The 13,983-nt window shown below is 42.9% G+C and overlaps 1 protein-coding gene across 15 annotated transcripts in view; it reads right to left on the bottom strand.

Moving 5' to 3' along the window:
- Positions 1-2,959: 2,959 nt before the first annotated feature.
- The window catches only part of PPEF1 (protein phosphatase with EF-hand domain 1), a 149,919-nt gene continuing 138,895 nt past the window's right edge, over positions 2,960-13,983 (bottom strand). For 11 of the 15 annotated variants that reach the window (XR_012429809.1, XM_074028973.1, XM_074028976.1 and 8 more), the window contains 4 exons: positions 11,709-11,815; positions 7,444-7,607; positions 5,658-5,742; positions 2,960-3,561 (listed from right to left, as the gene is read on the bottom strand). Coding sequence is in view for 13 of the 15 variants with exons in the window: in XM_074028973.1 (XP_073885074.1) it covers positions 3,350-3,561; positions 5,658-5,742; positions 7,444-7,607; positions 11,709-11,815 (568 nt within the window). In the remaining 2 variants the exon portion in view is untranslated. Of the gene's footprint in view, positions 3,562-5,656; positions 5,743-7,443; positions 7,608-7,668; positions 7,803-11,708; positions 11,816-13,983 lie in introns of those variants that run through there. The other 4 variants (XM_074028982.1, XM_074028981.1, XR_012429808.1 and 1 more) reach the window with 3 other exon arrangements.

Raw genomic sequence — 13,983 nt, 5'->3', positions numbered from 1 at the left:
TAAGACTAAAAACAGGTCGGGCGTGGTGGCTCACGCCTGTAATCCCAGCACTTTGGGAGGCTGAGGTGGGTGGATCACGAGGTCAGGAGTTCGAGACCAGCTTGGCCAACACGGTGAAACCCCGTCTCTACTAAAGATACAAATCAGCCAGGCATGGTGGTGCATGCCTGTAATCCTAGCTACTCGGGAAGCTGAGGCAGGAGAATTGCTTGAACCCGGGAGGCAGAGGTTGCAGCCAGCCGAGATTGCGCCATTGCACTCCAGCCTCGGCGACAAGGTGAGACTCCCTCTGAAAAAAAAAAATTTAGGCCGGGTGCGGTGGCTCAAGCCTGTAATCCCAGCACTTTGGGAGGCCGAGATGGGCGGATCACGAGGTCAGGAGATCGAGACCATCCTGGCTAACGCAGTGAAACCCCGTCTCTACTAAAAAATACAAAAAACTAGCCGGGCGAGGTGGCGGGTGCCTGTAGTCCCAGCTACTCCGGAGGCTGAGGCAGGAGAATGGCGTAAACCCGGGAGGCGGAGCTTGCAGTGAGCCGAGATCCGGCCACTGCACTCCAGCCTGGGTGACAGAGCCAGACTCCGTCTCAAAAAAAAAAAAAAAAAAAAATTAAAAAAATAATAAAAACAACCTTACAAGGTTTGAACAGTCCACATAAAGGCCATTGGAACTCCAAATGGTCCTTGGTATAATCTTTTTTTGTTTTTGTTTTTTTTGAGACGGAGTTTCACTCTTGTTGCCCAGGCTGGAGTGCAATGATGCGATCTTGGCTCACTGCAACCTCTGCCTCCTGGGTTCAAGTGATTCTCCTGCCTCAGCCTCCTGAGCAGCTGAGATTACAGGTGCATACCACCATGCTGGGCTAATTTTGTATTTTTAGTAGAGACAGGGTTTCACCATGTTGGTCAGGCTGTCTCGAACTCTTAACCTCAAGTGATCCACCTGTTTCGGCCTCCCACAATGCTGGGATTACAGGCATGAGCCACTGTGCCTGGCCAAGTCTTTGGTATAATCTGCCCATAGGTTTAAAAATGTGCACAAGAATGGACCATAATGTTTGAATACATAGCTGTCTGGAGTCCCTAAAGGGGGACTATATTTGCATGCATTAGAACTTGGGGTGTCCATTATGTTTCTTATTAATCTTTCTAGATCAAAATCCAGACTACCAAAGACAGCCAAAAGAAAGATTTAGACATAACAGTCAGTATGCTAGTCACAAATAGGGTGCAACCCACATTTCTGTCTAGCATATTCTTGGCAACTCCCAACCTTTTGGTTGGTTGACCAAATTCTCAGGACACAAAAACATGACAAATAGGAAACCTATAGCTGTCCATGGGAGGGAAAGAACCACTAACAAAGGGGCACCCTAAAGCCAAGAGTACTCAGTTCTTTAGAAATTAAGGATCCTATTTTTATGTTGGAACTTGGGTCTCTCAGAGCCAAGTTGGTTTTGGCTCTGAAATCCCTTTAACTTAGCTAATGATTTTTCTTACCTCAGCACACAAGAAGAGAAGAAATAAAGTGGATAGATAGCTGTGAATTCTGAAAGCCAGGCTCACTCCTACAGTAACGGTCAGTTACTGCAACTACTGTCAGTTACCTTTAAAACTGCAGCCCTTGCCAGTGACTCATTATCCACTGCAAACCCAAAAGCCATGTGTCCTCTTATGGCACAAACCCTTGGTATTTGTTTTAGTCTGTTTTGTGTTGCTATAACAGAATACCTGCGACTGGGTAATTTATAAAGAATGGAGGTTTATTTAGCTCATGGTTCTGGAGGCTGGGAAGTCCAAGATTGGGTGGCTGCATCCAGTGAGGCCCTCATGCTGTTTTATAGCATGGTGGAAAAGTGAAAGGAGCAGGCGAGAGAGAGCACTCACACACCCAAGAAAAGGGGGCTGAATTTCTTCAATCACTAACTTGTTCCCATGAGAAAGGCACTAATCCCTCTTAAAGACCTAATCACTTCTTAAAGACCCCACCTCCCAACATGGCCAAAATGGCAATAACATTTTTACATGAGTTTCAGAGGGGATACACCATATTCAAATCATAGCAGTACCCCAAAGTCAAATGCTCACTCATGGCAATTTACCTTGGATTTGAAAGTCAAAAGATTCAGGGGTCTCAATGCAAAAACAGCAGGGTCTGGCCCAAAAGGAACTTATTTACAACACCCAGGACTCTGTGAGGAAGACAGGGGACCTGAAAGGGGTCAGCAGCACCTCTCCTCCATTCCTTAAGAGGCCCTTAAGAGTATTAGTAGTCTCCTTATGGTCCCTTTTATGGTCACCAGATTGGTCAAAAGATAACATTTAAAGATCTTAATTGGCTTTGTTTGCGATTCTAGAATCAGGCAACACTTCCTTCCATAAAAATAAAGTGTTCTGATAAGCTGAGCAGAGGAGGTTGGTTTTATAGACAGAGAAAAATTGAAGAAAGCAGAACCAAAGGACAAAAAGCAGACTCGTTGTTTCAAAGTTACTTTCCTTGTAAGACAGCAGGGAAATAATAATAAATCATTGATTGGTTAACATCAGGTTACTTTTTGTTGTAAGGCAGAGGGAACTTCATTATGATGCCAGTTGAAGCTGGCTTGAGGTGACATAGGACCTCAGCATGGGTGACCCCATTTTGACTTTTAGTCCAGTCTGTCAGAGCCTGGTGAAGGAGCTTAGTCCAAAACAATGGGCTCCTGCAATTTTCATTTAATAGTATGCATAAGCAAGGCCCCATCTTACCAATGAAGGTGCCAAACCATATTCATTATAGGGCTCAATTCAAGTGTATTCACTTGTATCTCCAACATACACACACACACACACAAAATATGCTTTTTCAAACAACACTCCCACAGATTCCCCCCAAGAATCCAATATGGCTCTCATCCCTGAAGGGTGGATCCCTTAATTGAGGATCACTGGCTTATAAAATCTCCAAAGAAGATCACAGTTTAAAGATGGAAAGACTTTATTCCATGAATAACCTGGTATTCTTCCTCTCTCCCTCTGTCACTCACAGATGTCGTGCTTAGTAGTTTTCTCTTGTGCTGTGTGAGTTCCTTTCAGGATGTTTTCAAACTGCTCTGGCCTCCTGGTTAGGTGGCACTCAGGAGAACACCATTAGGTTCAAACCCAGTTTCTCACTGGCAATATACCTAATCTTACCATTAACAGCTTGCTAGGGACTTCCAAAACCCATACTATGCGTCTGTTTGTGGGATGAATTGGGATCTGCTTTTCTCTGCTACTGACTGTGAATTTCAGGGGTATTGGAAAGGACTATACTTGTCATTTGGGCCTAGCTGTTTACAGGGAGCCTGAGGGAAGCTCTCATTTGTGTTTAGCCAAGGTTGGTGACACCAGGTTTCATCAAGTCCTCATATCTATGCACTACATAGAAAGCCTTTAAAAACTCATTAAAGTCAATGCTTCCATCTTTGTTCAAGTCCATTATGTTGGCAAGCTTATTGACTTGGGAATCATCAATAAGAACATGGTAGTGAGCACTAAAAAGTTTCCACATGGCACGAAATTCTTCAATGGAGATCAGGCCTAAAAGAATATAGGAAAAGGTTGTGAGTGTTCATTTTAAGACACACCTAAGGCAAGGGTTGGGGAAGCCACACTGATTAAATAGTCCCAATTAGAAACTCACTAAAATGCCTGACCATGAAGATACTGAAGGATATGGAAGAGTAAGATCATAAATGTAAGAAACAATATGTCACTTTCAACTACCAAGGGATCCTGAACTTATTGTAAAGCCAGAATGAGCAAACAGTGAAGAAATGGGGACGGGGTTGTGGACTATGGGACTAAATGTGGTATAGAAATTACAAGACCTAAAATAGAAAGGTGAGGTGCATGGAAGGAGGGCAGAGAGGAGGGTGACATCAAAGCAGAGGGAGAAGATACCCTGGGAGTCAATAAGAGGATCACAAACAATGGTGCTGCCTTTTTCATAGGCGATAATTTACTTTAATGTGTTGATCATTGATTTTTCTTGGTGTTCAAAGGTCTCTGCAGTAGGGGATTATCTGATGAGTTTTTAAAAATTTGAAAATAAGTAATTGTGCATCAAAGCTAAAGGCAGAAGGCTGGGCGCGATGGCCCACGCCTGTAATCCCAGCACTTTGGGAGGCTGAGGTGGGCAGATCACCTGAGGTCAGGAGTTCAAGACCAGCCTGACCAACATGGAGAAACCCCGTCTCTACTAAAAATAAAAATTAGCCGGGTGTAGTAGCGCATGCCTGTAATCCCAGCTACTCAGGAGGCTGAGGCAGGAGAATCGCTTGAACCTGGGAGGTGGAGGTTGCAATGACCCGAGATCGCGCCACTGCACTCCAACCTGGGCAACAAGAGCAAAACTTTGTCTCAAAAAAAGAAAAAAACAAAAACAAAACAACCAGAAAATGACTTTTTGTAGCCCTTAGTCCCCAAAACAGAATCAGATTTCTAGCAATGATTTTTATGGCCATGAGTAACTAAGATACTGAAATGGATAGTAAATCATCTTTTCTTTTTCTTTTTCTTTTTTTTTTTGAGACGGAGTCTCGCTCTGTTGCCCAGGCTGGAGTGCAGTGGCCGGATCTCAGCTCACTGCAAGCTCCACCTCCCGGGTTTACGCCATTCTCCTGCCTCAGCCTCCCGAGTAGCTGGGACTACAGGCGCCCGCCACCTCGCCCGGCTAAGTTTTCGTATTTTTTAGTAGAGATGGGGTTTCTTTTTTTTTTTTTTTTTTTTGAGACGGAGTCTTGCTCTGTCACCCAGGCTGGAGTGCAGTGGCCGGATCTCAGCTCACTGCAAGCTCTGCCTCCCGGGTTCACGCCATTCTCCTGCCTCAGCCTCCCGAGTAGTTGGGACTACAGGCGCCCGCCACCGCGCCCGGCTAGTTTTTTGTATTTTTTAGTAGAGACGGGGTTTCACCGTGTTAGCCAGGATGGTCTCGATCTCCTGACCTCGTGATCCGCCCGTCTCGGCCTCCCAAAGTGCTGGGATTACAGGCTTGAGCCACCGCGCCCGGCCGAGATGGGGTTTCACCGTGTCAGCCAGGATGGTCTCGATCTCCTGACCTCGTGATCCGCCCGTCTCGGGCTCCCAAAGTGCTGGGATTACAGGCTTGAGCCACCGCGCCCGGCCTTCATCTTTTCATTTGTGCTGGTGATTTATAAAAAGAGTTATTCCACTTTGACTGATGGCTACATAGGCTTCTGTAGGACTCTATGGTCTTGAATACAGAGTCTGCAGCCAAACTGAAATAACAATAATATTAAATGAGTTTGTTTTTCCCCTCAAGTTTCATCATGTTAGATGAAGAATGAAATAGATAAAAATCAGAGTTCTGATTTCAGAGAACCAGATTAGCCTTTGCTTTCTACTATTAGTACCACATTTTGACTTTTAGTCTAGTCTGTTGGGGCCTGGTGAAGGAGCTTAGTCCAAAACAATGGGCTCCTACAATTTTCATTTAACAGTATGCATAAGCAAGGCCCGGCCCATCTTACCAATGATCTTACCAACGAAGGTGTCAAACCATATTCATTATAGGGCTCAATCAAAGTGTACTCACTTTGTATCTCCAATACACACACACACACACACACACAAATACGCTTTTTAAATGAACTCATCAAAGTTCATTTATTTACCTGAGTGATCAGTGTCAATGGCATTAAATATGATTTCCAGGTCAGATCGGTATCTGTACAGAGTTTCAACTAGAGTAGAATGAGCCTAAAATAAAGATTTTCTAAGTGTTAGAACATATCGAATTCATGACACAGATTGCTTTTAGCAAATGTAACAAACAGAAAACATCATCAACAATTCAAATTATGTGATTTAGACAGAAATTTGAGAAGACCAGCCTTCCCTTGGAGGCCCCACCCTCTTCATTCAGTCTGTGATCCTCAGGGGACAGGGCCAAAATGAATAAGGCAGCAGTAATTAACACAGCCACCATTTACAGAGAAGTTTATTGGATTATTTCATTTGGTCCTCTACAACAAGAAGGAACAAGAACAGAACTATTATTATGTCCATTTTACAAATTTGAAAACAGGAAGATAAAGGAACTTTGCCAAGGGTAACAGAGCTGGTGAGTGGGATTTAAATCGCGGCTGCTTGAAGCCAAGCTTGGCCTGTGATCTTAGTCACCATGGTAAACTGCCTCTGAAGTGAAGTCAAAAGCCTCCTTCCTGGGGATATTTTAGTCTCTAATCTACCTTTACTTCCCTTCTCTCTGCTCTTAACATCTCATCTTCGCTGCAAATGATCACCCAAGTCCTAGCTCCAACCAGCTCCCTTTCAGCTCAATGTCATATTTAACTGCTGATGAATTGTTAACTAATAAGTATGGGGATCTGATAAATCTCCCCGATATTCATATTCTAAGAAAAGATTCTACATTTCAAAAATCTTTCAGACATATTCTGGGTCATGTCAGCAAGACTGTACACTCACGCTTAACAAGCAATACATTAAGTATTCGAAATGGTATGTTGTATAAAAGCATGGATGTCAGGCCAGGCAAAGGGGCTCACGCCTGTAATCCCAGCACTTTGGGAGGCTGAGGTGGGCAGATCACTTGAGGTCAAGAGTTCAAGACCAGCCTGGTCAACATGGTGAAACCCCATCTCCACTAAAAATATAAAAATTAGCTGGGTATGGTGGCAGGCGCCTGTAATCTCAGCTACCTGGGAGGTTGAGGCAGGAGAGTCGCTTGAGCCTGGGAGGCAGAGGTTGCAGTGAGCCGAGATTGCATCACTGCACTCCAGCCTGGGCAACAGAGCGAGACTCCGCCTCAAAAAACAAACAAACAAAAAGCATGGATGTCATATCTCCCTTTCTGCTAGACAGCACTTAAAAAAAATCCAGTATTTGATGTGGACTTGCTTGTGGAAGCCTTTTCTTCTTTTTTTCTTTTTGCTTATCCTGGGAACACACAAATTTGCTGAACAGACCACAGCGTACCTGGGAGATTCCCCTTCGGCTTTTCCTAAGACTGCCACTCCATCTATTAGATTATCCCGCTCTCAGCTTTTCTTTTTTTGAGACAGAGTCTCGCTCTGTCACCCAGGCCGGAGTGCAGTGGTGCGATCCCGGCTGACTACAACCTCTGCCTCCCGGGTTCAAGCAATTCTCCTTCCTCAGCCTCTTGAATAGCTGGGATTACAGGTGCATGCCACCACACCAAAATTTTTGTATTTTGTATACAAAAATACAAAATGATTTTTGTATTTTTAGTAGAGACGGGGTTTCACCATGTTGGTCAGGCTGGTCTCGAACTCCTGACCTTGTGATCTGCCCGCCTCAGCCTCTGAAAGTGCTGGGATTACAGGTGTGAGCCACCATGCCCGGCCACTCCCAGCTTTTCAAAGGACTAAGTTATGTTTCACCCTGGCCAGGTTTTAGCTGGGGCTATGTTTCACTTGCCTCTTCTACTGGCTTTTCAATGTGGATATTCTGGAAGCTGGACATGTATTCAACGTTTCCATTTTTGTCTATGTTTACCAGATTCGAACTCAGGGATCTCCATGGTAAGTTCAGCCCCAAAATGTTCTCCATGCAAAAAGCCCACTGGCTTAAAGAAAGTTTTCCTAACAACAACAATAACAAAGCCCAAATGATGTGTTAAAATATGATTTTAAAGAATGCAACCTCCTTGGGAGAGCCAGGGCAGCATTGGGCCAGCTGCTCTCCCTCATAATTTATCCTCCCAGGCCCTGCAGCCCTGAAGAAGAAATAACTCAAGAATATCTTCAGTATTCCACAGATAGTGTCCTTCCTGTCACCTGTAAGAAATCAGACTTTAAGTGTTAGATTTTTTTTTCCTTTTTCTGATTAACAAAGTAAGGCATGCTTATTTATTTTTTTTGAGAAGGAGTCTGGCTCTTGTCACCCAGGCTGGAGTTCAGTGGTGCCATCTCAGCTCACTGCAACCTCCGCCTCCTGGGTTCAAGCAATTCTCCTGCCTCAGCCTCCTGAGTAGCTGGGATTACAGGTGCGTGCCACCATACCTGGCTAATTTTTTGTACTTTTCGTAGAGATGGAGTTTCACCATGTTGGCCAGGCTGGTCTTGAACTCCTGACCTCAAGTGATCTGCTTGCCTCTACCTCCCAAAGTGCTGGGATTACAGGTGTGAGCCACCATGCCTGGCCTAGTCTTTTAAGAAAAAAGTTTGCTGGTTGGGTGGGCGCGGTGGCTCACGCCTCTAATCCCAGCACTTTGGGAGGCCAAAGCAGGTAGATCACGAGGTCAGGAGATCAACACCATTCTGGTTAACATGGTGAAACCCCCTCTCTACTAAAAATACAAAAAATTAGCTGGGTGTGGTGGCACACGCCTGTAGTCCCAGCTACTGGGGAGGCTGAGGCAGGAGAATCTCTTGAACCCGGGAGGTGGAGGTTCCAGTGAGCCAAGATCGTGCCACTGCACTCCAGCCTGGGCGATAGAGCAAGACTCCATCTCAAAAAAAAAAAAAAGTCTGCTAATCTTTTATCTGTTCTTTTAGTTCCTGAGAGAAGAGTATTAAAACCTCCCTCAGGCCGGGCGCGGTGACTCACGCCTGTAATCCCAGCACTTTGGGAGGCCGAGACGGGCAGATCACGAGGTCAGGAGATCGAGACCATCCTGGCTAACATGGTGAAACCCTGTCTCTACTAAAAATACAAAAAACTAGCCGGGCGAGGTGGCGGCGCCTGTAGTCCCAGCTACTCGGGAGGCTGAGGCAGGAGAATGGCGTGAACCCGGGAGGCGGAGCTTGCAGTGAGCTGAGATCCGGCCACTGCACTCCAGCCCGGGTGACAGAGCCAGACTCCGTCTCGAAAAAAAAATAAAATAAAAAATAAATAAATAAATAAATAAATAAATAAATAAAACCTCCCTCTATAGTGGCAGATTTTTCTACTTCTACTTTTTATTCTGTCAATTTTTGTTCTGAATAGTTTTGAAGCTATATGAATAAGTACATACACATTTAGAATGGATTCAATTGGCATAATATTTTATCATTATGAAATGTCCTTTTTTATTTCTAGTAATATATACCTCCTTAGAGTCTACTTTGCCTGATACTCATAAAGCTGTTTTAGTTTTGTTTTTGTTAGTGTTTTCATGGTGTATCTTTTTCTAAATTTAACTTCTAATGTTTTGTGTATATGATTCTACGGTCTAATTTTGCAACTGTTGAGAAATCTATCAGTCTAATTGTTATCTCTTTGTAGCAATATGTTGTTTCCTCTCTGCCTGCTTTTTAAAGGTTTTTTCTTTGCTACTGGTGCTCTAGAGTTTCACAACAAATGTGTGTAGGTGTGGATTTAACTTTATTTATCGTACATGAGAATTACTGTTCCTCTTTATGAATTTGAGTCTTTTATCAATTCTGGAAATGTCTCAGCCATTACCATGTCAAATATATGGTCTCTTACATTCTATTCTCTCCTCCCAGTACCCTGGGTAGGTGTATGTTAAACTTCTCATTTTACTGTTCATAACTCTTTTTTTGTTTGTTTGAGACAGAGTTTCACTCTTGTCACCCAGGCTGGAGTGCAATGGTGCGGTCTCGGGTCACTGCAACCTCCCTGTCCTGGGTTCAAGCAATTCTCCTGTCTCAGCCTCTCAAGTAATTGGGATTACAGGTGCCTGCCACCATGGCCGCCTAATTTTTTTTCTTTCTTTTTTTTTTTTTTTGTATTTTTAGTAGAGGTGGGGTTTCACCATGTTGGCCAGGCTAGTTTCAAACTCCTGACCTCATGTGATCCACCCACCTCAATCTCCCAAAGTACTGGGATTACAGGCGTGAGCTGCTGCGCCTGGCCTGTTTATAACTCCTAACCTAATTCTTTCTTGAATAGTGTCTAATCTTCCGTTTAACCCATCCATTATGATTTTTCTTTTTTTCCCCCTTTTTTTTTTTTCGTGAGACGGAGTCTTGCTCTGTCGCCCAGGCCGGAGTTCAGTGACGCGATCTCCGCTCACTGCAAGCTCCGCCTCCTGGGTTCACGCCATTCTCCTACCTCAGCCTCCCGAGTAGCTGGGACTACAGGCGCCTGACATCACGCTCAGCTATATTTTCTATTTTTAGTAGAGACGTGGTTTCACCATGTTAGCCAGGATGATCTCCATCTCCTGACCTTGTGATACGCCCGCCTTGGCCTCTCAAAGTGGTGGGATTACAGGCGTGAGCTACCGTGCCTGGCCACTTTTTCTTTTTTAAAGTATATTTTCTATCTATTTGGTTTTGCTTCAAATCATTCCCAAATGCATGTTTCTGATTCCATATTTCCTTTAAACGTATTTATTTGATAATTCCAATATTTGATGTCCTCAGGGAACTAACTGTTGTTTCTGCTGACTCTCACTCCTGGTAGTTTGTATCCTTGTTTGTTTGGTAATTTTTGATTGTGAGCTCATGTGAGTGGATCTTAATCTCTAGATACACAAGTGGCCAAAATTAGGGATGCTTCCCTCAAAGATAAATTTGCATTTGCTTGCCAGGAGTCAGGGAGCATTACAGACTTAGGACAACTTTAGCCGCTTTGAGGGTCCAAGCATGATGATGGAAGTCTCAAATTCAGCTTTTCCATCTTTCTACTATATTATAATTTAGTCTCAGAATTGATTGCTATACCAATATCAGCACTGGGCCCCAGGACAATCTAGCCTTTTGTGCTTTCTTGTTGCTCCATGCTCCCACATGTGGTTTCAAATCATCTTTCATGGAAAGTGAAGATGCAGCTGGAAGATTCACGTTACTGTGAGGCTGGTAAATGCATTAACATTCTACACCCTCCAAAATCTAGCTGTTTGTTAACGGGAAGGCCCTTCAGAATGTCTAGTCTAGCATATTATCAGAATACAGGTTTGGGGCCGGGTGGCTCACGCCTGTAATCCCAGGCGTGAAGGGATTGGAAGGCCAAGGTGGATGGATCATGAGGTCAGGAGTTCAAGACCAGCCTGAACAACATGGTGAAACCACGTCTCTACTAAAAATACAAAAATTAGCTCGTTGTGGTGGCGCGTGCCTATAATCCTAGCTATTCAGGAGGCTGAGGCAGGAGAATTGCTTGAACCCAGGAGGCGGAGGTTGCAGTGAGCTGAGATTGCACCACTACACTCCAGCCTGGGCAACAAAACAAGACTCTGTCTCAAAAAAAAAAAGAAGTTTAATTCAGGGTTGTTGTTAGTTTTCCAAGTTGAAAATAGCTTGCTAAAAGGGAGAAATAAGACTTTTTTGAGCAAATAATGGATATTTTATTTTTATCTCTATTCTTCCTTCTTAGTAAAAATGGAGAACTGAAATCCTAAGGAAGCAAAGAAAATGAAAAGTGATCTGTATGTAACTTGCTGTGTTAAGAAATTGTAAATTTTTTTTTTTTTTTTTTTTTTTTTTTTGAGATGGAGTCCAGGCTGAAGTGCAGTGCCCGGATCTCAGCTCACTGCAAGCTCCGCCTCCCGGGTTTACGCCATTCTCCTGCCTCAGCCTCCCGAGTAGCTGGGACTACAGGCGCCCACCACCTCGCCCGGCTAGGTTTTTTTTGTATTTTTTAGTAGAGATGGGGTTTCACTGTGTTAGCCAGGATGGTCTCGATCTCCTGACCTCGTGATCCGCCCGTCTCGGCCTCCCAAAATGCTGGGATTACAGGCTTGAGCCACCGCGCCTGGCCAAGAAATTATAAATGTTATAGAAATTTGTTACCTGATTTTCTGTGGTCTTGAAGTTGGAAAGCACGAGTAAGGTCACTTTTTCGTGAAATCACTCTCTCTTTTAATATCTTGATGGCGCTGCTTTCCATAGTATACACTCTGTAAAGAAAACAATAATTAGGTAAAAGTAACATAAATCATCCTGTTGTCTTTCATTTTAATGTGCAGTATTACTATTTATGAATTTTTACATTATTATTATTATTATTTTTTTTTTTTTTTTTTGAGACGGAGTCTTGCTCTGTCACCCAGGCTGGAGTGCAGTGGCCGGATCTCAGCTCACTGCAAGCTCCGCCTCCCGGGTTCACGCCATTCTCCTGCCTCAGCCTCCCGAGTAGTTGGGACTACAGGCGCCCGCCACCGCGCCCGGCTAGTTTTTTGTATTTTTTAGTAGAGACGGGGTTTCACCGTGTTAGCCAGGATGGTCTCGATCTCCTGACCTCGTGATCCGCCCGTCTCGGCCTCCCAAAGTGCTGGGATTACAGGCTTGAGCCACCGCGCCCGGCCGAATTTTTACTTTAAATGAATTGCCTAGATTCTCACATATCGCTACTAGATGGTAAATGTATGCATATGTATGTGTATATGTGTGTACATGTACACACGCATTTCGTGAGGTTTTAAAAGGATTACAAATAGTATTTTCTTTTGAATGTCAAAACTCACATGAACAATCATTTGAAAAGAAGGAAAATAAAGAGGAACTTACTATACCAGGTATTGAAATTTATCATTAAATCACTGAGATAAAACAACAGATATTGACACTGAGAAGACTGATACATGAGTAGAACATAATAGAAATTTCATAAACAAAGGCTGCATGTGGTGGCTGACGCCTATAATCCCAGCACTTTGGGAGGCCGAGGCTGGTAGATGACAAGGTCAAGAAATCGAAACCATCCTGGCCAATATGGTGAAACCCCATCTCTACTAAAAATACAAAAATTAGCTGAGCATGGTGGCACATGCCTGTAGTCCCAGCTACTCTGGAGGCTGAGGCAGGAGAATTGCTTGAACCTGGGAGGCGGAGGTTGCAGTGAGCTGAGGCCGTGCCATTGCACTCCAGCCTGGGCAACAGAGCCAGACTTTGTCTCAACAACAACAACAAAAAAATTCATAAATATATCAAACTATGTATGGGAATAATATATATAATACAGAGGTATTGCAATTCAGTAGAAAAGGACAATTTTTAAAAAGAGTGGTAGCATAGTTAGCTAACTACCTGGACTTCAACCTCTACCACAGACCATTTACAAAAATAAATTTTCAAATAAAGGAGGAACAGAGGAACAAAATAGTCACACACATACATATAATGACAATTTTGTTCCTCTTTGTATTTTTTGTGCATGTACACACACACAAACACACACACACATGTATATGGCAAAATGGTAGATGTAAATCCAGGCATATCAATAATAACATCATATGAGAATGGATTAAATAATCAAAAGGCAGATATTGTGAAACTGGATAAAAACAACAAAACAAGATCCAACTATATGTTGTCAACAGGAGACACATTTTAGTTTCAAAGATACAAAGAGTTTAAAAGGAAAAGGACAAAAAAGGAAATCCCATGCAAACGGCAAGCATGAGAGCTAGAGTGGCATACCAATAGCAGACAAAATGGACTTTAAGACAAAAATTGTTACCAGAGACAAAGAGGGATATTTTACAATTATAAAACAGTCCATCAAGAAGATGAAACAATTATAAACACATGAGAACCTAACAACAGAGCCAAAACTACATGAAGCAAAAATGGATAGAACTGAAGGGAGACATAGACAATTCAGCAATAATATTGAGACTTCAATAGTCGACTTTCAGTAATGGATGAAACAACTAGGTGGAAAATCAACATGGACATAGAAGACTTGAACAGCACTCAAACCAACTAGACCTCACAGACATGTATAAAACACTCCACCCAACAACAAGAGAATTACATTCTTCTATAGTACATGTGGAACATTCTCCACAATAGACTCGATGCTAGGCCATAATATAAGCCTTAATAGATTTAAAATGATTAAGATCAAAGTATCTTTACTTTGAAAAAAAATTTAGGATTTATTGAAAGAAGTAAATTAGAAAGTAATTTGGGAAAAATAAATAAATTAAAAATTAACAACAGAAGAAATTTGGGCAAGTCACAAATATAAGAAAATTAAACAACAAAACCTTAAATAACCAATAGGTCAAAGAAGAAATCACAGGAGAAGTCAGAAAATAAGATGAGTGAAAATGAAAAT

This window comes from Macaca fascicularis, chromosome X, assembly GCF_037993035.2.
Source record: "Macaca fascicularis isolate 582-1 chromosome X, T2T-MFA8v1.1".
Lineage (NCBI taxonomy): Eukaryota > Metazoa > Chordata > Mammalia > Primates > Cercopithecidae > Macaca > Macaca fascicularis.
This window is presented reverse-complemented; position numbering and strand designations above follow the sequence as displayed.